The sequence below is a fragment of the Vombatus ursinus genome, unplaced genomic scaffold (genome assembly GCF_900497805.2).
Source record: "Vombatus ursinus unplaced genomic scaffold, bare-nosed wombat genome assembly UNPS02014781.1, whole genome shotgun sequence".
In the NCBI taxonomy this organism is placed as follows: Eukaryota; Metazoa; Chordata; class Mammalia; order Diprotodontia; family Vombatidae; genus Vombatus; species Vombatus ursinus.
The window spans coordinates 8,050,656-8,073,394 of NW_020954559.1; the positions used below are offsets into that span (position 1 = coordinate 8,050,656).

At 35.8% G+C, this 22,739-nt stretch overlaps 1 protein-coding gene across 1 annotated transcript in view; it reads left to right on the plus strand.

Annotated features, from left to right (window-relative positions):
* The window catches only part of LOC114046108 (unconventional myosin-XVI-like), a 682,808-nt gene that overhangs the window by 265,928 nt on the left and 394,141 nt on the right, over nucleotides 1-22,739 (plus strand). Inside the window, exons 12-13 of the mRNA XM_027866362.1 lie at nucleotides 2,752-2,817; nucleotides 6,511-6,638. Of these exons, the coding sequence (XP_027722163.1) occupies nucleotides 2,752-2,817; nucleotides 6,511-6,638 (194 nt within the window). The remainder of the gene's footprint in view (nucleotides 1-2,751; nucleotides 2,818-6,510; nucleotides 6,639-22,739) is intronic.

Consider the following 22,739-nt stretch of genomic DNA (forward strand, 5'->3'; position numbering starts at 1 on the left):
GTGAGTTTAGTACCATTTCTTATAGAATCCCGAGGTTCAAAGTAGATATTCCCAGCCCAGAACCTCATGAACAGATCTGAATCTATGTACATTATAGCAAACTTTCAGAATATTCATTAATTCTATGGAAATAATTATTTTGACAACTTAAAACTCTTATGTTCTAAAAATAATTTGTAAATGTGTCCTCGTCTATGTTAGCTCAGGAGGTCTGGAAATTCAAATTAAGGAGACTGAGTTGAATATGAATGTAGTATTCTGAATTTACTTGGGAATGGAAATTTCCCCTAAATTATGAAGAAATTTCATTATGTTTGAGATTACAGTGAATATAAGTAATTTATACACAGACATGATAACAAGAATCGTGAATAAGTTTTTGATTAAAAATTATATGGAAGTTTTGATTTGTTGGTTTAAATCTTGTCATTTTCATGTGCAAATTTTTCAATGCTTGATAATAAATCAGACACCTGGTAAAATAACTAATTTGAGTACGTGTGTGTATATATGTGAGGGCCTGTGTGTTGGAGGGGTACAAATTAAACATAGGGTAATTCAGCCAAGTACAGATAATATCTTTAGTGAAATTAGAGTCTGCATAGCTCTGAATTCCTTTTGATCACAATTCATTTTTGTTTCCCAATTTACTAAGAAGCTGATTAGATCATTTTCATGTAAATGGAAAGCATTCAAAACTCCTTGGGATTAACAAATTATCAGTTGCTGATTAGTTTAGGAAAATGCATCACAGCAACCCAAATCCTAAAATAAAATTTATGCCAGTGTAAATGTATTTAAAATTGAATAGAATTTGTGGTGTTTGAGGCAAAGGTTTGGCAAACCTAGGTGTAACTTGCTGGACTGGGATTTTATTGTACTTATGTCTGAGATTTTTATCTTATGAGAACATTGTGAAAATATAAATTCTAAATTTGTATTTGTTTACTTAATTTAACATTCAGCCCAATTTTCCTATTATATTTCATAAGCTAACAAGGGTTTATTAAACATCTGCTACGTGTCAGGCACTATTCTTAAGGGACAATGATTTATCTTCAGCATTCACTCATAGCAAAAACTATCCAATGAATGTTCTCGATTGAGAAAGAGAATTGGGAACTGAAAGGTTTCCTCTCTTTGAGACCCCTTGAAGCATTTATATCATTTTGTTCTTTGATCCACGGGGTAGAGAACCACTCAAATTAGCTGCAGAACAAGCTAATTCAATTTTTTTTAAAGTAGAGTTTCATTATTTTCAAGTATAAGCAATAATACACAGTTGCCAAGGAGAAACTCTATTGGACCTGATTAAAGAATAGTTATAAATGATTTGTACTTAGCCATTAAATATCAACAAAAATAGTATTTTATTAGTCCCTGCCAAGGTCGTATTCTCCTGTCTTTTCATGATGTGGATATAATCCTATATCATCAAGGGTTTTGCTAGTGGAGGATAAACTTTAGAAGCTCCTATCAAACTGGAGAGGCTTTTGGGCCTGGCAATAATAGATACTTTTGGTACATGATCCCATCTTTTTTCAAGTCATATGTATCTTGGTAGATGTATGTTAGGTCACTTTGCAGACAAGACATCAATGGTGGTATACTACAGACTACTTATGTTTGGAATACGGCTTTTCATTGCTCCTTAGCTCACCTGCAATTTTTATTCTTTTTGATACAATGTCCCTCTATGGTTTGTATCCCTGTAATATTGCTGGGAAAAGATTGATTATTTAACAATAGCTTTAAGCAAAACACAGCTTAGTATCTCTTAATAAATCAATCAACAAAAGAGTTTTTTTTTAGCATACATTATATTCTAGAAATTGTACTAAGCATCATGGAAAAAAGACATATTTTTTAAAAAGATACATTCAAAATAAATACAAATTAATTTTAAAGGTTCATAGTAAAATTTGAGAGGCACTCAATAAAGGATTCATATAGTAGGTGATATTTGACTGAACTATGAGGAAAACTGGGACCATTAAAGACAGTTTAATTTCCCAAATGTGATCCATTTAACTCCTATTCTGTTTTGAATCCCTAATCATTGTTCACCTGCAGTGGCTGCCTGTGATATAAATGCTGATTAATCAATCAACAAGTATCTAACGTCTTTATTTATTTTGGTTTTTTTTTCAGTGTAGATGAGCAGTAATCTGTCAAGAGTCTTTGGTTTTTATTGAAGGGGCTTTGTAGTGTTCCACTGCTAGCTGAAATTCACATCATGTAGTCTATAAAAAGGAACATCAGTAGATCACCACCATCATTGTAGAACCTATATTACATTTGAATTTAATGCATATTCACTAATTAGAAAGTTATTTCCATTTCACATTTATTATTGAACCTTTTGGGACAGCAAAAATATCACTAACTCAAGAAGCTATGGTGATGGCCATATGAAAAACAACTGACCTGGAAAATAGATCCAGGAGAGAGCATTTAAAAATTACTGGACTATCTGAAAACCATGATCAAAGTTTGTATTTTATTCTAGAGCCAATACAGAGTTGTTGACATTCCTTGACCAGAGGACAGACAAGGTCATGGCAATACTTTAGGAATATCAGTTTAATGAAGAGAGAATGATGACTGCCCAAATAATTTATAAATTATTGCATTGAGAACTTTCATTTAATTCATTAATTGCTCTTTACTATTAGAAAAAAAATCATTAACCTCTTTAAAAATCTACTTATTAGTTCATGATATTTAAGATTTTTTTTCCCTCTCCAACAGACGTATATTGGGGATATACTTCTGCTTGTTAATCCATTCAAAGAGCTTCCAATTTATTCCAATATGGTGAGTATTCATTTTACACTCTGGGATATTAATCTCAATTCACTTTCATTAAACATATCTATTGTTATTATATAACTAGATAAGAACAAAAAGTAACTAGATACATTTATGAGAGAAATCACTTAGGGAATCTTCATTCATGAATAAATGAAAAATATAGTAAATATTTACTATATGCTAAGCACTGTTCTAAACATTATAGCTACAAGTACAGAAATGTAAAAGGTAATACTTGTCCTTAAGGAGTTTACATTCTTAACTTAATTTTCTTCCTCTTGAAATATTTGATGCTCTTGATGTTTTCCCCTTGTGTTACCCTGTTGCTCACTATCTGACTCTTCCCTTTTTATGGTGGATTGAACCATAAGAGAGTTTCATCCTCTATTTACCATGGGGAATTTACATTTCACCAGCCTGGTTTCCTGCAGCTTCTGAGAGTACAGGAATAGTCCCAGCTGGATTCCAGTCTCCTTTCTTTCAGGCCTAGTGTAGTTACACTCCCTGGCTCCCTGCCCTAGTTTTCTCAGTTCTTTAATTCTCTGTCTGGGCTGAATCGGAGAGTCCTTCTTTTTGCAGCGCTGAGAGGGAAAGGTAGGTGTTTTGAAGAGTCTTTTTATTACCTTGAGATTCCCTAATGTAAGGGCCATCATAAGCAGAAGGAAGTAGGCCCCACCTTCCCTTTTATATCACCCCCTCCTCCTCATATAGCTGAATAGAATTAGTTTTCCTCACTTGTAGCTGCCAGACTATGGTGCAGTGGTGGGTGTAACTGCTGAGCTTCTGCCATAGAAGGGAAATCCCTGAGTGAATGATAAAGGCCAAGCCTGTGAGTGCTTCGGGAACTGGCATGCTCTGTTAATACAAAAGGCTACTAACCTTGTTGGAATTCTTGCTTTTTTTGTCCTATGGATTCAATTGTAACTATTGTGTGTCCCTTAAATATTTCTACCTTTATTTTTTTTTTTTGAGTAGGAAAAAAAAAGTTTAGAATTCATCTTGTTGCTCACATGACCCAGAAGTCTCAAAGAACTTATATTCTAACTGGGGAGACAACACACAAGTTAGGGTGGTGAAAGACATAGAAGGAGAACCAACAGAGTAGACATTTTATAAATGTTTACTCTTTGATGGAAAAGTTTCAAGAAGTTGAGTACATTTATGAATGTCAAAATTCATTGAAAAGGAAAGGAAAACAGAGGATATTTGACATATTAGAGTGTCTTTATAGGATTGATAACCAATCATCTCAGATCTTTCCCTTTTAGGATTATATAGAATATGGACAAATATTAGCACTGGCTATGAAAATAGAGAATTATCTTATGAATATTTTGAGTATTAGTGCAGTCTTATATGCCAAATAAATGGGGGAAAGGCACATTAAGGTCAATTTATAAGGCACAAATTATTGAGCATTTCTTTTCCTGTATTAGAATATAATCTCCTTGAGGATAAAAACTGTTTTTTTTCTCTTTTTCTCTGTATTTCTAGAACTTAGCACAATGTCTGACATAAAAGCTCTCAATAAATGCAAATTCATTTTTGATGAATTAAGAGATCTTTTAAAAACTCAAAACAAATGAAAACACTTTTCCTACTGCTCTCATACTCTATTAGACAGTGAGATGACTCCTTTAACTCTCTTAAGGTTGTTCTCCCTTAATGCTCAGTTGGGTCTATTCTCTACTTTTCCCTCTTTTCTCTTTGCTTAGAATATGTTGTATCATAGAGAGGTAGAGATATAAATTCTAGGACTCCAAGAAAATATAGTTCTCAAAAAGTAAACTTATTTTTTCTAAAACAAATTCATTGTTAGGGAATATTTGCCCTTTTTGTGGAAACCTCTATTATAGATTCTCTTTTAATATTTTCCCTCATAGTCACTCAAACAAAAATAAGGATACTTACCCAAATACAAGCTGAATGACTTCTCTGAATTTTGCAGAAGGGGACCTGCCATAAACACACACACCAAAAGAAAAAAAAAATCTTAGTTCAGAATTTAAAAATAATAAAATTAGTCTTACCAAATAGTTTAAATTTTGAAAAGTTAATAAAATAAAGTCTTCAAGTTAAAAAGTTTTCATTAGCTTTATTGAGCAACTCACATTTTTAATTCAGTATATGTATTTTTAATTAATCTCAGTGTTTTATAATCTCCCTTAAGAATTTCCCCAAACTGAGATAATTTGCATTTCAGAAGATTTCTCCACATTTGGTATTGAGAAAATTATTTACTTTAACATAGTATGAGGTCATGGTGGCACATCAGAAACAGACAGTATCCATTTGGTTGCACTGTAATTACATACAGCCCAAACTTCTAAGACCCTCTTAAATTCATGTAAGCATGATTAGGAAGAGATTTATGGAAAAATAATGAGCAGATTTGGTGATGACCTTATTATCATGAATAGGCTTGATTTATTATTGTGCCAAGTATAATATATACTCATAAAAAAAAACTTTTCTTGAAGAGGATATATTCCCAAGAATGGAATGAATAAAAAAGTAAAGTAATTGTATTGATTTGTAGGCTAATACATGCTGCTAGGGCCCCCTTGTGTTTGGATTTATATTTCACTTAATTGAAGTCTACTACATTTTATGAATTGGTTCAGGGGTTTAAACTTTTTTAAAGTAGTGTTAAATGATTTCAAAATAACAGTAAGGATGTAATTGTTACACTGAAATTGATATCATGAAATTCTAAGATATCTAGCATATTTGCCTGGAAAATGGGTAAACTAATATTATAATTGGTCCTATGTCTCACAATCCATATTAGAAACCCCATGCTAACTGCTTTTGCATAAATTAAATATTACTGATGTCAGATTTTAAATAATTAACTAACCTTCAGTCTATTTAATAAAATTGTATGTTTTCATTTCACAAATGGAAATTGCATTATTGTGTTTTAAAAGGGGAGAAAAAGACAATTAAAAATTGTGAATGAACTAAGAAGAGTCAAACATAATCCTATAGTATTTCCACTATGTATATCTAGTGCATAGCCACCAGTAAATATACATTTGTAACTTCTCTGGCTACAAAAACAGAGTTATAGAATTACTCATATTTTATAAACATATTATAATCTATTTATTTCCTATTTACCAATATATATATACTCATATACATCAATTAAGAATAATCAATTTTAAAACTATATTTTTGATTATGAATGCTTAATATGTTCCAATAGTGAGTATACATTTGCAAATATTGCAGTTATAAAATTATTACAGCAGAATTATCCACAATATAAGAAGCATTGGTAGCTTAAACAATAGAGAATCATTCTTGCAATTAGGAAGAAATGGATTCAATGCCTGCCTCTCAACACATGCTAACTTCATGACCCTAAGCAAGTAACATATAGAAGAGGTTTTACAAATGAATTCAAGATGGAGATACCATCTCTACTTTGATAGACTCAAAATTACAATGATATTTGTTTTTTAAGCCCAAATTGAGTATAAAATGGGTCAAAAAGAGACAGAGTAAAATAAATAGAAACCTAGTCTCTGATTTAGGAAAATCTGATTCGAATCCTCTTTCTGACTCACAGGTGCCATGGGATTCTGGGCAAATCTTAAGTGATTTGCCAAGAAATTACAGATCTAGTCCTTACCTATTCTACGTTCAATATAAGTAAAGAATTCTGTTTCAATGCCATGTATTTTTCAGGTCATGCAGCTTTACCTGAGCAACACTGGAAGGCTGTGTTCTTCTTTGCCCCCGCATATTTTTTCCTGTGCTGAAAGAGCTTACCACATGCTTTTCCAGGAACAGAAGCCTCAATGCTTCATCCTCAGGTATAGTCCCTTTTATCATTGAGTAATACAACATCTGATATTTACTTTTTCCTACAAAGATTTTTTTATGGTTTTGTTTTCATGAAGATCAATGTTCAAATCTTTCCTCTAATACTTACAAGATGTAAATGTTTTGCCAAGTTGGCAAGTGCCAACAAGTGCCAAGATGATTCTTGGCAAATAATAAAACCCCTCAGTGTTTTAGGTGATCTGTATTGGTGAAAAAGAGTTTCAATGCCAGTAGCTCTCCATACTTACAAAATCATTGATCCTTTGAATGCAAAGCCCAAAGGTCAAATATGACATAATATTTAAGCTACACTGTAATATATAGAAAGCTGTCTCTGTAAACTCTAAAATATTTTCATAATTCTTTTACTTTTATTCACATTAATAATATCAAGATAGTTGAACAAATTAAAACTAAATCAACAGGCTTTTATTAATTGACTACTATGTGGCAGGCATTGAGCTAAGTCCTTTATAGATATTATCTTCTGTGATCTTCACAACAAACCTGGGATATGGATACTATCATTATCAGTCTGAGGCCATATTTTAACTCAGGTCTTCCAGACTTCAAGTACAGACTTCAAACTTCATATTTTTTTAATTAAGTAATTATTTTTTTTAGTTTTCAACATTTGCTTCCACAAGATTTTGAGTTCCAAATTTCTTCCACATCTCCCCCTCCATCACCCCAACATAGCGTGCATTCTGCATACCTCTTCCCCAAATCTGCCTTCCCTTTTATCACTGCCCCCTTCTCTTATTCCTTTCCCCTTCTATTTTCTTGTAGGACAGGATATATTTCTATACCCCATTGCCTGTATATCTTATTTCCCAGTTGCATGTAAAAACAATTTTTAACATTATATATACATATTCTATCCAACTACTATAATACTGACAAAGGTCTCGTGAGTTACAAATATTATCTTTCCAAGTAGGAATGTAAGCAGCTCAACTTTAATAAGTCGCTTATGATTTCTCTTTCCTGTTTACCTTTTCATGCTTCTTTTGAGTCTTGTATTTGAAAAACAAATTTTCTATTCAGCTCTGGTCTTTTCATCAAGAATGCTTGAAAGTCCTCTATTTTGTTGAATTTCAATTTTTCTCCCTAAAGGATTATACTCAGTTTTGCTAGATAGGTGATTCTTAGTTTTAATTCTAGCTCCTTTGACCTCTGGAATATTATATTTCAAGCCCTTTGATCTCTTAATGTAGAAGCTGCTAAATCTTGTGTTATCCTGATTGTGTTTCCACAATACTTGAATTGTTTCTTTCTGGCTACTTGCAATATTTTCTCCTTGACCTGTTATCCTGATTGTGTTTCCACAAGACTTGAATTGTTTCTTTCTGGCTACTTGCAATATTTTCTCCTTGACCTGGGAACTCTGGAATTTGGTTATAATATTCCTAGGAATTTTCCTTTTGGGGTTTCTTAAAGGAGGTGATTGGTAGATTCTTTCAATTTCTATTTTGCCCTCTGGTTTTTGAATATCAAGGCAATTTTCCTTGATAATTTCTTTCTTTCTTTCTTTTTTTTTTTTTTTGGCAAGGCAATTGGGGTTAAATGACTTGCCCAGAATCACAAAGCCAATAAGTGTCAAGTGTTTAGTCCGAGACCAGATTTGAACTCAGGTCCTCCTGACTCCAGGTCTGGTGCTCTATCCACTGTGCCACTTAGCTGCCCCTCCTTGATAATTTCTTGACACATGATGTCTAAGCTCTTTTTTTGGTCATGGCTTTCAGGTAGCCCAAAAATTTTTAAATTCTCACCTGGATCTATTTTTCAGGTCAGTTGTTTTTCCAATGAGATATTTCACTTTGGCTTCTATTTTTTTCATTCTTTTGGTTTTGTTTTATAATTTCTTGATTTCTCATAAAGTCATTAGCTTCCATTTGCTCCATTCTAATTGTTAAAGAATTATTTTCTTCGGTGAGATTTTGGTCTTCCTTTTCCATTTGACCAGTTTTGCTTTTTAAGGCATTCTTCTCCTCATTGGTTTTTTGGACCTATTTTGCCATTTGGGTTAATCTATTTTTTAAGGTGTTATTTTCTTCAGTGTTTTTTGTATGTCCTTTAGCAAGCTGTTGACTAGTTTTTCCTGATTTTCTTGCATCACTCTCATTTGTCTTCCCAATTTTTTCCTCTGCATATCTTACTTGCTTTTCAAAATCCTTTTTGAACTCTTCCATAGCCTGAGACAAGTTCATATTTTTCCTGGAGACTTTGGATGTAGGAGCTTTGACTTTGTTGTCTTCTTCTGATTGTATGTTTTGATCTTCTTTGTCAGCAAGTAAGATTCTATAGTCTGAGTATTTTTCCTCTGCTTGCTCCTGTTCCTAGCCAATTATTTGATTTTTAAATTCTTTGTTAAGGTAGGGCTCTGCCTCCAGTGTAGAGAGTGTACTGTCCCAAGCTTTGGGGGTTTTGTGAAGCTATTTTTAGAGATACTTCTAAGGATCTGTAAATTTTCAGATCTTCCAAGGTGGTTTGATTCAAAGGAGAGGTGTTTACTCCTTTCCTAGACTGTGCTCTGGTCTATGAGTGACCACAAGCTCTCTTTTCTGCCTTGAAACTGTTAGGAGGATTCCCTCTCCACTGCCACTATAAGCTCCACAATGCCAGCACTCTCCTTGCCCCAGGACCACCTACCAAAAGCTTTAACCCAGATCCAAGCATAGGCAAAACAAGGGATTCCTGCCTCATCACCAGCAAAGAGATACCTGCAGTCTTTCTCTGATCAGTCACTTAATCCCCTCACTGTCAGAGGGCCTAGAGCTCTGGAAGCAGCCACTGCCTGGGGCTGTGCTAAGGCCAGGGCTAGATGGAGTTCCTCTCCCACCTAGGTCCCAAAAGTGGTGTCTTTGGTGCCTGTGGGTTAAGAAGTCTGGAAAGTACCACAGCTACCCATGATTCAGTCTCCTGAGGCCTGCTCTGGGTTTGCTCTGGCCCATTTTTTGCCTGAGTACCCACGCTGCACTGCCCTCCTCTCCCAGCCTGGCACAACAGACCTTTCCCATCAACCATCCAGGTTGTCTTGGGCTGGAAATCTGTTTCACTCTGTCTCTTTTTGGGTTCTGCTGCTCTAGAATTTTAGTCATTTTTTATAGGTATTTGGAGGGGTTTGGAGGAGAGCTCAAGCAAGTCACTGCTTTTACTCTGCCATCTTGACACCACCTCCTCTTGCTTTTTTTTATTTTTAAGCTGATAATTATAGAATTTCACAGCTGGAAGAAAATGATGAGTTTTCATTTTATCCCAACCTTTCATTTGATTTTTTCTGGCCATTGTACAGGAGATCAAACCAGGGCCCAGCAACATAAATGATTTACCAAAGCTACAGGTCAAGCTGGGACCAGATCTCAAATCCCCCAAATCTAATTTCACTGTACTTTCACTGTATCATGCCACATCCAAAATAACATAAAAATTTCCATACCAGGTAGAGCTCCAATGCTTGGACAACTGTTTGAGTGACAGGACTAGTTACACTGAGTTTATTTATCCAGGAACATCAGCTAATCCTAACAGGAATGAGGTCTAGGGAAAGCAGAGCCAAAATGGCAGAAGAGCAGCAAGAAATATCACAATTTTTCTCTGCAGAACTCCCCCAAACAGATCTGGAAAAATGTATCAAGAAGTGCAAGAAACCATCAGTGATTTTTTTAGCCTAGATTGGCAAAGGGAGATAGTCAAAAAGGTCTGTAGATACAGTTTGGCCAGGAGCACAGCACAGAGCATGCTAGCTCCCAAGGACTGCTCTCAAGAGCAATAAAGGTCCCACACCTGTATGGAACACTGCAACCTTTTGTAGGTATAGGAACAAGTTCCTAAGGGCACTTCTGTCACTCATTACACAGTTCTCGGTCACAGATCTAGGGTAGACTAAGATGGGAGAACATATCCATTTGTGGTCTTTGAGGGTAGGTGATATTTCCTAGCCATAGCCTGTGTACCCAGCAAGAAGGAAATTTTAGAGGATTCCTCTTCTGGGGGCCAAGATGGTGGAGTAAGAAGTAAGTTGCTCTTACTGTCCCTTATTGACCTCTGAAAGCCCAGAAAATATAGTCCCAGAAGAAAGAAATTTTAGAAGCAAACTACAGTAGTGTTGCTCAGCCCCAGGAGTAGAGGAGGGTTCTCACTCTAGCTTCTACACCAATTTAGAGCCAATAGAGGAATAATTAGGACCCAGGTCCCTGACCAAAGGGAAACCTACAATTTTATTTGTCTGTAACTGCAAAGCTTTCCAGGTGGCTGATTGAGGCTGAGTCCTGCAACACTCTTCCATTGCTCAGACCCAAACCTAAGTCAAGAACTTGCATAGCTTAAATGAGGAGGACAGTGATCAGACTTTGCCCTGGATCAAACCACTTTAGGAGCAATGAAGACTTACAGGTGCTAGACTGAGTTATCTCTGGCTCTAACATTAAAAGTCAATAAGTGTTCTGGAAGAATTGGCAAATAAAAAAAGCCCACCATAAAAAGCTATTATGATGACAGGAATACTCAAGACACAAACCTATGAGGACAGAGTGACTCCCAAATATCTACAAGCAAAATCTAAAATAAAAACAAAACACTAATACAAATTCAATTCAAATTCCTGAAAGAGATGCAGCAAAAAGTTTTAAAAAGAGGTAAAATGATTTTACAAATGAAATGAGAGCACTAACAGAAAAAAACGGGAAAGATATGAAAGCAACAAAAGAGAACTATCAAAAGAAAATTAATAACTTATACAAAATTTTACCCAACCAGCAAATTTCCTAAAAACTGGAATTTATGAAATAGAAACTAATTACTACATGAGGCAAGAAATATGCATGGTTTGTTGTTCAGTTACATCTGACTCTTCATGACCCTGTGGACCACACTGACTTTGGGATTTTCTTGACGAAGATGCTAGAGTGGTTTGCCATTCCCTTACCCAGTGGATTAAAGCAAACAGAGATTAAATGACTTGCCCAGGGTCACACAGCTAGTAAGTATATAAGGTCAGATTTGAATTCAGGTCTTCTGGAGTTCAAGTCTAGCCCTCCATCCACTGAACCATCTAGCTGCCACAAGAAATAGTTAAACAATTAAAAGTCTAGAAGAATTAGAAGAAAACATAAGGGATTTCATAGCAAAAGCAACTGACCTGGAAAATGGATCAATCCAGGAGAAAAAAATGAAAAATCTTTGGACTCCCTGAAAGTCATGATTTTTTTTTTTTTAAAATGAGCTTAGACATCGTGTTTCAATATCTTTTAGAACCAGAGGATAAAGAGGAAATTGGATCTGTCATTCACTTCTTGATATAAATCACAAAATGGGAAATTGGAAGGTGGGGAAGCCAAAATAGTAGAGTAGGGGAAGCACTACAGCCCAGGTCTCCCAATATTCCCCTATAAACAACTTTAAAATAATGCCTCAAATCAAATTTTGAAGTGGTATTACTAATAAAAGGTCAGGATGAGATATTTTTCTAGCGCAGGACAACTTAGGACATAAGAAGGAGTGGTGTGTGATACTGAGGTGGGGGCTGGCCCAGAGTGCATGTGATAGCATCACCAGTTGTGGGCTTAGAAGCAGCTGCAAAAATAGCAGCAACAGCTTCAAGAGCTCTTAACCCAAAGACAGTAAGGGGATTGGACAACTGGTCAGAAAGACATTACAGGGAGCCCCTGTGCTTACACTGGGTGCAGGGCCAAGCACTGTTTGGCAACTCTATTGCCTGTATATAGTTCCAGGTGACAGTTTTAGGGTGAAGAGGAATGCTTGCAGTTGCAACGGAGCAGAGACCTTGTCACAGTTCCAGGGCATAGAGGAGTACTTGCAGCTGCACAGAAGCAGGGTCCTTTCCTTGATAATGACCAGAGAACAGACAAAGAGAACTGTGACCATATCTCTCCTCAGATCTTGCTACCTTAGAAGTACTGAAAACTTACACACCCCCAGAAATACCTGTGAAAATAGCAGGGCAAAAAGCAAACAAAAAAAAAAAAACCTGAAGGTTGGGATGGTACCCCCTCCCTCAAAGTGAGCAGAGTCCAACTTTAACATAAAGTTTAAAGTCTAGAAATAGGCTTAAAAAATAAGCAAACAAAACAAAAAAAGAACATGACTGTAAAAAGCTACAGTGGTGACAAGGAAGGTCAAGGCACAAACTCAGAAGCACGATGTGAAAACAACTACAAGCAGAGAGCTTGGAATATGTTATTCAGGAAAGCAAAGGAGCTAGGATTACAATCAAGAATAACTTACCCAAAAAAACTGAGTATAATCCTTCGGGAGAAAAAAAAATGGATATTTAATGAAATAAAAGACTTTCAAGTATTCTTGATGAAAAGACCAGAGAAGAATAAAAAAAAAAAAAAAACTGACATTCAAACACAAGACTCAAGAGAAACATAAAAAGTCTCTTTCTGATAATATTAAGAAACAAAAAGTCTCGTTTTTACAAGTCAGGCCCTCAGATACTTTTTAAAATTCATCCTTCAGCCTATAAATGACATTGTCTATTGCAGATACAGGTTTTAGGTGAAGATAAAAAGAGCAAGCAGTATATAAAAACTGAAATTCTCTGAACTTTCAGGTGAATCATGGATTCCTAATTTGATGTTCTTATAGCTGTGTTGTTAATAAAATTAGCTCCATAATGTTTGAACTGTTTTTCGCTTGCTGGAAAACCAAATTTAGGACACTGTGCTAGGCCTTGCTAAAATTGTATTGAGTCTTGTTATGGAAAGTTTTAGAAGCATTAACTAGGAAATTTCTGCAAGTGACTTGAAACCAAAGAATCAGGGGGGAACTAGGGGTAACACCCCTCCAAAACTGCCTTGGAAATAAAGCTCATCCCAGAATTTCCAAAGAAAATGTTTTGAAGGATCAGATAGCTACAGGATACAGCTGGGTCTCAAGTGGAAATATCCTGATTAAATGGACATGTAGGATTGGTTACCAGGAACAAGGAGCTTTTATGTTATTTAATATTGATGATCATTTTTGTATTGCTCTTGCTTTTATGTTTACTGCTGCTTATATTTGCCTGCATGAGGGATATGCTCAAATTACTCTTATTTATTATTTGAGGAGCATGGCCATCCCTCCACAACATTCCTCCATGCCTTTGATTAAGTACAAGTCTGTCTTTTTTTAGCATTAAACTCACAAAACCTAAACCAAGAAATAATAATAAAACCAAGGAAGACTGTTTGACATTCCTTAGATAGAAGCCAAGGGGGAGTCTGAGGTCTCCAATGTGATTTTATTATTTGTTTATCTCCCCTAGCTAACTATGTAACAGAGATATACCTGACCCTGTTTTTGTTTGTTTGTTTGTTTGTTTGTTTTTTTGTTATCTTGGACATATGGGACTCTCATCTCTCAATCAGTCCATTGTGAATCCTTTAAATGTAGTTTAATTTGTAACCTGATTTAATTTGCCTATAAGAGTCTGAATTCCAGCTTGTGTGATGAAAATATTTTCCTATTTATTAATATCATTTGAACCTAACTTTATGTGGCTATAAATTGTCTAACCAAAACTATAGATAAAGTTGACCTCAGAGACCCTCCAGGGAAGACAGAGCGCTTGTTTTGAGTCTGGCCATCCAGGTCTTGGTTTCACCCCAAAAGCTTATGTTTTGGATTCCCCAATAGCTTATATTTTGACATAGCCCAAATTTTATTGCATGTTTATATTTACCTATTGATATATACCTCGGGGAACCTTACCTGGAAACTGCCATTTCTTGGAAACCATTTAACTAGCTCTGGTCACCCAGCTGCTTGTCCTTATCCCCTTCTTTAAACTCCATAATGTAAACCTCACACAGACTTGAGAGGGGAGCCACCCCCTTTTCCAGCTTTCTCTCCTCTGTCAAATGACTTAATAAAAATATTTCTAAAATTTAAAAAACAAAGAAAAACACAAAATGAAAACTCTCAGAAATATTATAGCTGAAATCCAGAGATTCCAGTTTCAAGAAAATTACTTTAGTTAGAAGTAAAGAATTCAAGTACTGATGAGTCAAATTAAAATCACATATGAATTAGCAGTCACCAGTACAAAGGAACAGAGATCTTGAAATACAATATTACAGAAGGAAAAAGATATAGCTTACAGAAATGGTGAAGGGAATAGTTTCAGAGAAACTCAAGAAGACTTGTATGAGCTGATGAAACACGAATGGAACAAGGAAAACAATTTATACAATGACAGCAATATTGCAAAGAAAAACAAAGTTGAAAGATTCAGGGGCTCTGGTCAACATAATGATTATCCAAGATTTTAGAAGACTAATGAAGAAACATACTATTTCCACCTTCTAACAGAGAGATTAAAGACTCCAAATTCAGAGTGAGACATGAACAAAATATAAATTTATTTTGCTTGACTATACATATTTCTGATAGAGATTTTGTTTTTCTTTTATTTTCAAGTGGAGGGAGAGGAGAGAAGGTGGATTTTTGATGAATAAAAAAATGAAAATTGATTAAAAACTTAAAACAATTAAAAAACTGAAATAAAAAAATAAAAAGATAGGAATGAGGCCAATGAAACTTTTTTGGATCATAACCAAAATTTTGCTGCCTGACATTTCATAGTTTAGGTTGTTATCCTCATTGTTGATTTTCAGTCATGTCTAACACTTTGTGACCTCATTTGGGGTTTTCTTGGCAAAGGTACTGGAATGGTTCGCCATTTCCTTCTCTAGCTCATTTCACAGATGAGGAAACTAAGGCAAAAAGGGTTAAGTGACTTGCCCAAGGCCACTTAATTAGTAAGTGTCTGAGTACAGATTTGAAATCAGGCCTGGCCCGGTGCTCTGTCTACTGTGCCACCTAACTGCCCTGTAGTTTAGATTACTCATTCATAAAACCTTGTACTTTTAGTAGCACTGATATTTCACATTAATGTTCATGTGGTATTCTCCATTAGACTGTGATCTCCTTGAGAGCAAGGATTGTCTTTTTCTATTTTTTCAATTATTTTTCGTTTTCAATATTTACTTCCACAAGATTTTGAGTTCCACATTTTCACCCCATCTCACCCCTCCCCCCACCCCAAGATGGCATGCATTCTGAATACCCCTTCCCCTAGTCTGCTTTCCCTGCTATCTCTCCCCACCTTCCTGTTCTATTTTCCTGTAGGGCAGGATAGATTTCTGTACCCCATTTCCTGTATTTCTTATTTCCCAGTTGCATGTGAAAACATTTTCTTTTAAACATGTGTTTTTAAAACTTTGGGTTCCAAATTTTCTCCCTTCCTCCCTCCCCACCCACCCTCATTGAAAGGCAAGCAACTCAATATAGGCTATACATGTGCAGTTATGCAAAACCCTTACATGGTACACATGCTGTGAAAAACTAACTCTATTTCCCTTAACCCTATCCCATCCCCCCATTTATTCTATTCTGTCTTTTGACCCTGTCCCTCTTCAGAAGTATTTGCTTCTGATTACCCCCTTTCCCAATCTGCCCTCCTCTCTATCATCCCCCTACTCTCTTGTCCCCATCCCCCCCCATTTTCCTGTAGGGTAAGACAGATTTCCACACCCAATTGAGTGTGTATGTTATTCCCTCCCTAAGTCAAATCCTATGAGAATAAGATTTACTCATTCCCTCTCACCTTCTCCTGTTTCCCCTCCACTGTAAGAGCCTTTTCTTTTCTGTTATTTTTTTGTGAGATAATTTACTCCATTCTACCTTTCCCTTTCACCTTCTCCTAGTATAATCCTCTCTCAACCCTTAATTTTATTCTCCAGATATGACCCCTCCATCTTCAATTTCCCCTATGCCCTCTATCTATCCATATATATATATATACATATATATATGTATGTATATACGTATATACATATATATATATGTATGTATATACGTATATACACATACATATAATTTTTTCCCTCCAACTACCCTAATACTGACAAAGGTCTCATGAGTTGCAAATATCATCTTTCCATGCAGGAATGTAAACAGTTCAACCATAATAAGTCTCTTATGGTTTCTCTTTCCTGTTTACCTCTTCATGTTCCACTTGAGTCTTGTATTGGAAAGTCAAATTTTCTATTCAGCTCTGGTCTTTTCATCAAGAATGCTTGGAAGTCCTCTATTTCACTGAACGACCATTTTCTTCATGAAGAATTATACTCAGTTTTGCTGGGTAGGTGATTCTTGGTTGTAATCCTATCTCCTTTGCCCTCTGGAATATTATATTCCATGCCCTGCTGGTCCCTTAATGTAGAAGCTGCTAAATCTTGTGTTATCCTGATTGTGTTTCCACAATACTTGGATTGTTTCTTTCTGGCTGCTTGTAATATTTTCTCCTTGACCTGGGAACTCTGGAATTTGGCTACAATATTCCTAGGAGTTTTCCTTTGGGGATCTCTTTCAGGAGGAGATCGGTGGATTCTTTCAATTTCTATTTTGCCCTCTGGTTCTAAAATATCAGGGCAGTTTTCCTTGATCATTTCTTGAAAGATGATGTCTAGGCTATTTTTTTGATCATGGCTTTCAGATAGTCCAATAATTTTTAAATTCTGTCTCCTGGATCTATTTTCCAGGTCAGTTGTTTTTCCAATGAGATATTTTGCATTATTTTCTAATTTTTCATTCTTTTGGATTTGTTTTACAGTGTCTTGATTTCTCATAAAGTCACTAACTTCCAATTGCTCTATTCTAATTTTTAAGGAAGTATTTTCTTCAGTAATCTTTTGGACTTCCTTTTCCATTTGGCCAATTTTGCTTTTTTAGGTCATTCTCCTCCTCATTGATTTTTTGGACATCTTTAGCCATTTGGGTTAGGCTATTTTTAAGGTGTTATTTTCTTCAGTATTTTTTGGGGTCTCCTTTAGCAAGCTGTTAACTTGCTTTTCATGATTTTCTTGCATCACTCTCATTTCTCTTCCCAGTTTTTCTTCTACTTCTCTTACTTGCTTCTCAAAATCCTTTTTGAGCTCTTCCAAGGCCTGGGACTGATTCATATTTTTCTTGGAAGTTTTGGATGTAGGAGCTTTGATTTTGTTTTCTTCTTCTGGTTGTATGTTTTGATCTTCTTTGTCACCAAAGAAAGATTCTATGGTCTGACTCTTTTTGTGCTGCTTGCTCATGATCCCAACCAATTACTTGAGTTTTAAACTCTTTGTTAAGGTAAGAGTCTGTTTCAATGTGGAGAATGTACTGTCCCAAGCTTCGGGGATTTGTACAGCTGTTTTCAGAGATACTTCTAGGGACCTGAAAAGTGTCAGTTCTTCCAAGGTGCTATGATAAGGGGTGAGGTGCTTCCTCTCCACCTCCACAATAAGCTCCACCACACCACTGCTTCTCCTCACCAGCACTCCTCCTTGCCCCAGGACCACCCCTCAGAACTGTGACCCAGATCCAAGCACGGGCAAAGCAAGAGATTCCTGCCTCAGCCCTGGCAAAGAGATCCTTGCAATCCCCCTATGATCAGCCATTTGATTCCTCCTCAGTCCGTGGGCTGGAAGCTCAGGAGGCAGCCGTGGCCTGGCCCGCACTCAGGACTCATGGCTGAGACCTAGCTTCTTCTCTCACCGCAGTCACAGACTTTTCCCACTGACCTTCTAAGTTGTCTTTGGTGTTTAGGGGTTGAGAAGTCTGGAAACCGCCACAGTTGCCCGCGATTCAGTCCTCTGAGGCCTGCTCCAGGGTTGCTGCAGCCTGCGCGCCCACACCAAACTGCGCTCCTCTCCCAGCCCAGAGTGATATATCTTTCTGATCAGCCATCGAGGTTGTCTTTGGCTAGAAATTTGTTTTACTCTGTTTTTTTGTGGGTTCTACTGCTTTAGAATTTGTTTAGAGCCATTTTTTATAGGTATTTGGAGGGGTTTGGGAGAGAGCTCTAGCAAGTCACTGCTTTCCCTCCGCCATCTTGGCTCCACCCCCAAGGATTGTCTTTTGCACCTCTTTGTATCCCTAGAGCTTAGCATAATGCTTAGAATGTAATAGATACTGAATAAATGCATACTGACTGACACTTTGGAGATTTTCTTCATGTTTTATTGATTATCCATAGCATCAAGTGAAATCAGTGTGGCATTTCCTCCCATCCACAAAAAAATCTAACTCGTGTTACTTAGAAGATGTTCTTCTAGATTTATGGCCAAAATATTAATCACCTTGTGACTTAACTGATAATAGCAGTCTCTGAATTTAGTTATACTCATCCTGAGACCATCTCCAAATGCATACTAAAACTCTGTTCAGCTTGCTAAGACCTACCAGAGCTTTTGCTCAATAAGTTCAGCCTTTCAGGATCCAGAGGCCTGTAGGTCTCTGGCCAAGAACAGGCATTAAAAGTATATTGTTTAAAGGAAGGCCTTATGTACAGTTATAATACACAACTTGAGAGATTACATAGGAACCATCTGTTTTCTCAAATCTTTCCTGATCAAACCTGAAGAGAATAATATAAAACAGTATGCATTGAGGAAAATGGGAACACTAAAAGTTGCACTTTATGAGCAATTCATTGGTTACAGCATGTGTCCAATAAAGAGATCGTTAAATGGTAGCCTGCTAATTTGGATAGCCTGCTAATAACCATTGGAAATGCTTTTTTACAGTGAAATTTTAAGCAACAAGATAAGGCTAGGGAGCTGTTGAACTCCCAGGATATTGCTATTAGAATCCTCTCTAATAATAAAACACATTTAAGTACTTGTTGGGAATGAAGAGTCTCGTGACTTATATATAATGCATAAATCCTTAATAAAATGATTTGTTCTGTGAAGGCTGGATTCAAAGGGCCACACGTGCTCTCAAGAATGAAGGTTCCCCACCCCCGGCTGTAGTTGGTCTGTGCCACATTTAAGCCATGGGTCAGAGAAAATAATTTTTACTTGCCTATGAGTGGCACAAACCAGAATTTCAAATGTATTTCTAATTTGAATTGGAAGTTTTGGTTTGCAGGACAGTGAAAATTTCAGATTGTCTCAGAATTGTTCCATAGTCACTGGTGTTCTTAAACCAGAATGAATTAGAATTTTTCAACATCATCTAAGTCATGCCTAGTTTGGCCTCCTCTTGTCAGAAATACAAAGTTAAGAATGAGATATAGATACAAGAGAGATATCATTACTGTAATACCATTTCAATGCTACGAGGATTTAATTAAATGCTGAATATTTCCAGCTAACTGGGTTCCCAAAAGTGAGCCTTATATATTATCTCCATGACACCCTTGAGAGAGCTATTTCTTCTCCTCATAAGGCACAGAATTCAATTCAACGATCATATATTATCCAGCTACTCTGTACAGAACACTATGTAGGGCCCTGGGGGGGATATAAAGATAAATAAAGCATAATCTCTGTCTCCATGAACTTCATAGTTTAGTACGGAATAGAATACATGAATTCTGTAATTTTTTTTATTCTTGTCTTAAACTTAAAACTGATAATTGCTAATAAATGAATAATCAGTAAAACATGGAGAAAATCTACAAATATGCTCCCCATGCAAATATTAAGAAAAAAATAGCATATTATAAACATATAACAAAATCAAAGCTATGGTGATATATTTATTATGGGTACCAAAGAGCAAAGGAGGAAAAATCCTGGAAAAAGATGTTCAATGTTTCGGTGACTGTTGAATTAGTAAGTACATATTAACTTAATGGAATATCTTGTCTTCTCAAAAAATACCCTCCACTCCTACTCGTGTGAGGATGATATAAAGAAGGGAGGGAGGCACTGAATAAGAATGCATCCTTTTGTATTTTATTCAGCCAGAGATCAAAGAAGAGATAGAGAGATAAGAGAGATAGTAAGAGAGAGATAGAGATGCAGAAAAAGAGACGCATAAACACACAGAAACAGAAACAAAGATAGAAATGGAGACGGAGACAAAGACACAAAAAGGAAGACAAAGACAGGTAGATTGAGTCAGACAGAAGAGAATCAATGTGAATGAGTAACTGCAGATAAGTGCAGGATAGTAGTCTTTTTCCTACTGGAACACCTAAAAGTATAGGCACAAAATTTAAATGGTCAAGTTTATTAAAGACAAAGATAGTTGTTAATTTGCATAAGTGTTCCATTCTTTCTTACAAATAGGGTCATTTCCCCTTTCCTTTGCCTAGTGTAGGACAGAGAGGTGATTAAAAGCATGAAGAAGCAATTCAAAACCATTCACACTTGTCAGATATTAGAACAGTGAGTGGTTCAGGTGTTGATGAGCCAATACGGAGACCAAAAAAATATTGAGTACTTCATTCTAAGGATCTATAAATACTTTGAAAGATAAATCTGTGCCTGTGATTTTACTGGTATAAGGAACTTCCGTTGAAGAAACTCCCTCAACTAGTACAGATCAGCAACTATTCCACAACTTGTCGATCTAAGGAGTTGACCAGGACACTAGGAGATTAAGTGTATTGCATGGGGTCTCACAGGCAGTCAGTGAGGGTGTATGTTGAGGAGAATTGAACTCAAATCATCTAGACTCTGAAGAAGAAGAGGAAGAAAGCTCTCATCCCAGATCCAATATTTATAGGTGATGTGACTTTGTATAAGTAACATGTCTTTTCTGGGTCTTATTTTCCTTCTCTGTGAAATGAGGAAGTTAGGTAAGATGATGTCTAAGGCTGAATCCACTGCTAATGGTCTATGTCTCTGTGGCATTTCTCTGTCTACCCGGTTGTTGCCTCTGTTTTCTACCCTCTTCCAACTGTCAAAACCTTCAAAATCATTACTTAGTCCTCTTTCTCCATATTCAAATGAGTATGGCTCTTATTCCATATTAATGATCATTCAATGTTCATAAAAACTTGAGACCTTGTATGGAAAGCTCCATTAGATTCATTATATTCATCAGGTTTTTCTCTTTATTTTTTTTAATGTCAGATAAGGTAGAACATACAGTTGAAATCATTGGTATTCTCATCATATTCGTATTCCTCCTTCCCATATAATGGCTCTAGTTTTTTGTAAAAGAAAGTAGCTTTATTGGATGGTTTGCAATATGTATTGGATATGTGTGCAAATGACCATATTGGATACAATGCTGGATATACAATACCCATTACTGAATAATAAATAAATCCCTGAGTTAAAATAGACAAATCAGTAATTTTATTAAAAACAAGCTTCATGGAACAGCCAAATTGTTTTGTCTTGATGGAAATATTTTAACGAATGTGTTGGTGAAAATTATGTTCCCAGTCCAGAGCACATAAAAGCAAATACAGTAGATAACTAACTTTTTTTTTTGGTATGAATCACCAAATGAAAATAAATGCCTTGAACCCAACATAGTATATACATATGAACTCCCTGGCCCCTAATCTTTGCTCTATCTAGCTAAATTTCATGTATTTTATATGGTGAGAGCTTGAGATGTTTTCATTTTTTCCTAGTGATTGAGATATTTATGAAGAACTCTATTGCAACTTTACCATTCCTTACAAATAGCCCATAGCCAAATGTTTTCATTATAGCACACTGCCAGTACATGGGAAATGATCAGCAAAAACACATGCACATTATTATTTGTTGTTAAGAAGATATTTTAGGTTACCTTTACATGAATGTGGAAATATTCATTACATTACATATTCATTAGTGCTGCTTTAATAATATTCTGTGGCAATGTTTTTAATTTGTAACAATTAACCCATTATATTTCAGTATTGTGGAATTGTATTTAATAGACAATTTGTTGTACTTTTTAATTCCTATTTTACTTTCTATCAAAATATTATATTTTTAATTTTGTCAGGGGAAATTGTAGATATTCCATCTTTGATGACAAACTTTAGCTTTTGATTATCCTTAGTTATATGCCAATTAAATAAATATATAGTAGAGACAGCTATGTTATGCAGTGGAGAAAACACCAGGCCTAGGATCAGGAAGACTTGAGTTCGTATCTGGCCTCAGAAATTTATTAGCTGTGTGACCTTGGTCAAGTCACATACCTTCTGTCTGTCTCAGTTTATTCAACTATAAAATAGGGATAATAATATCACCTACTTCACAGGGTCACTGTGAGGATCAAGTGAGATAATGTTTGTGAAGTTCTTGGCACATAGTAGGTACTTAATAAATACTTGTTTCCTTTCTTCCAAAATGCTTTGC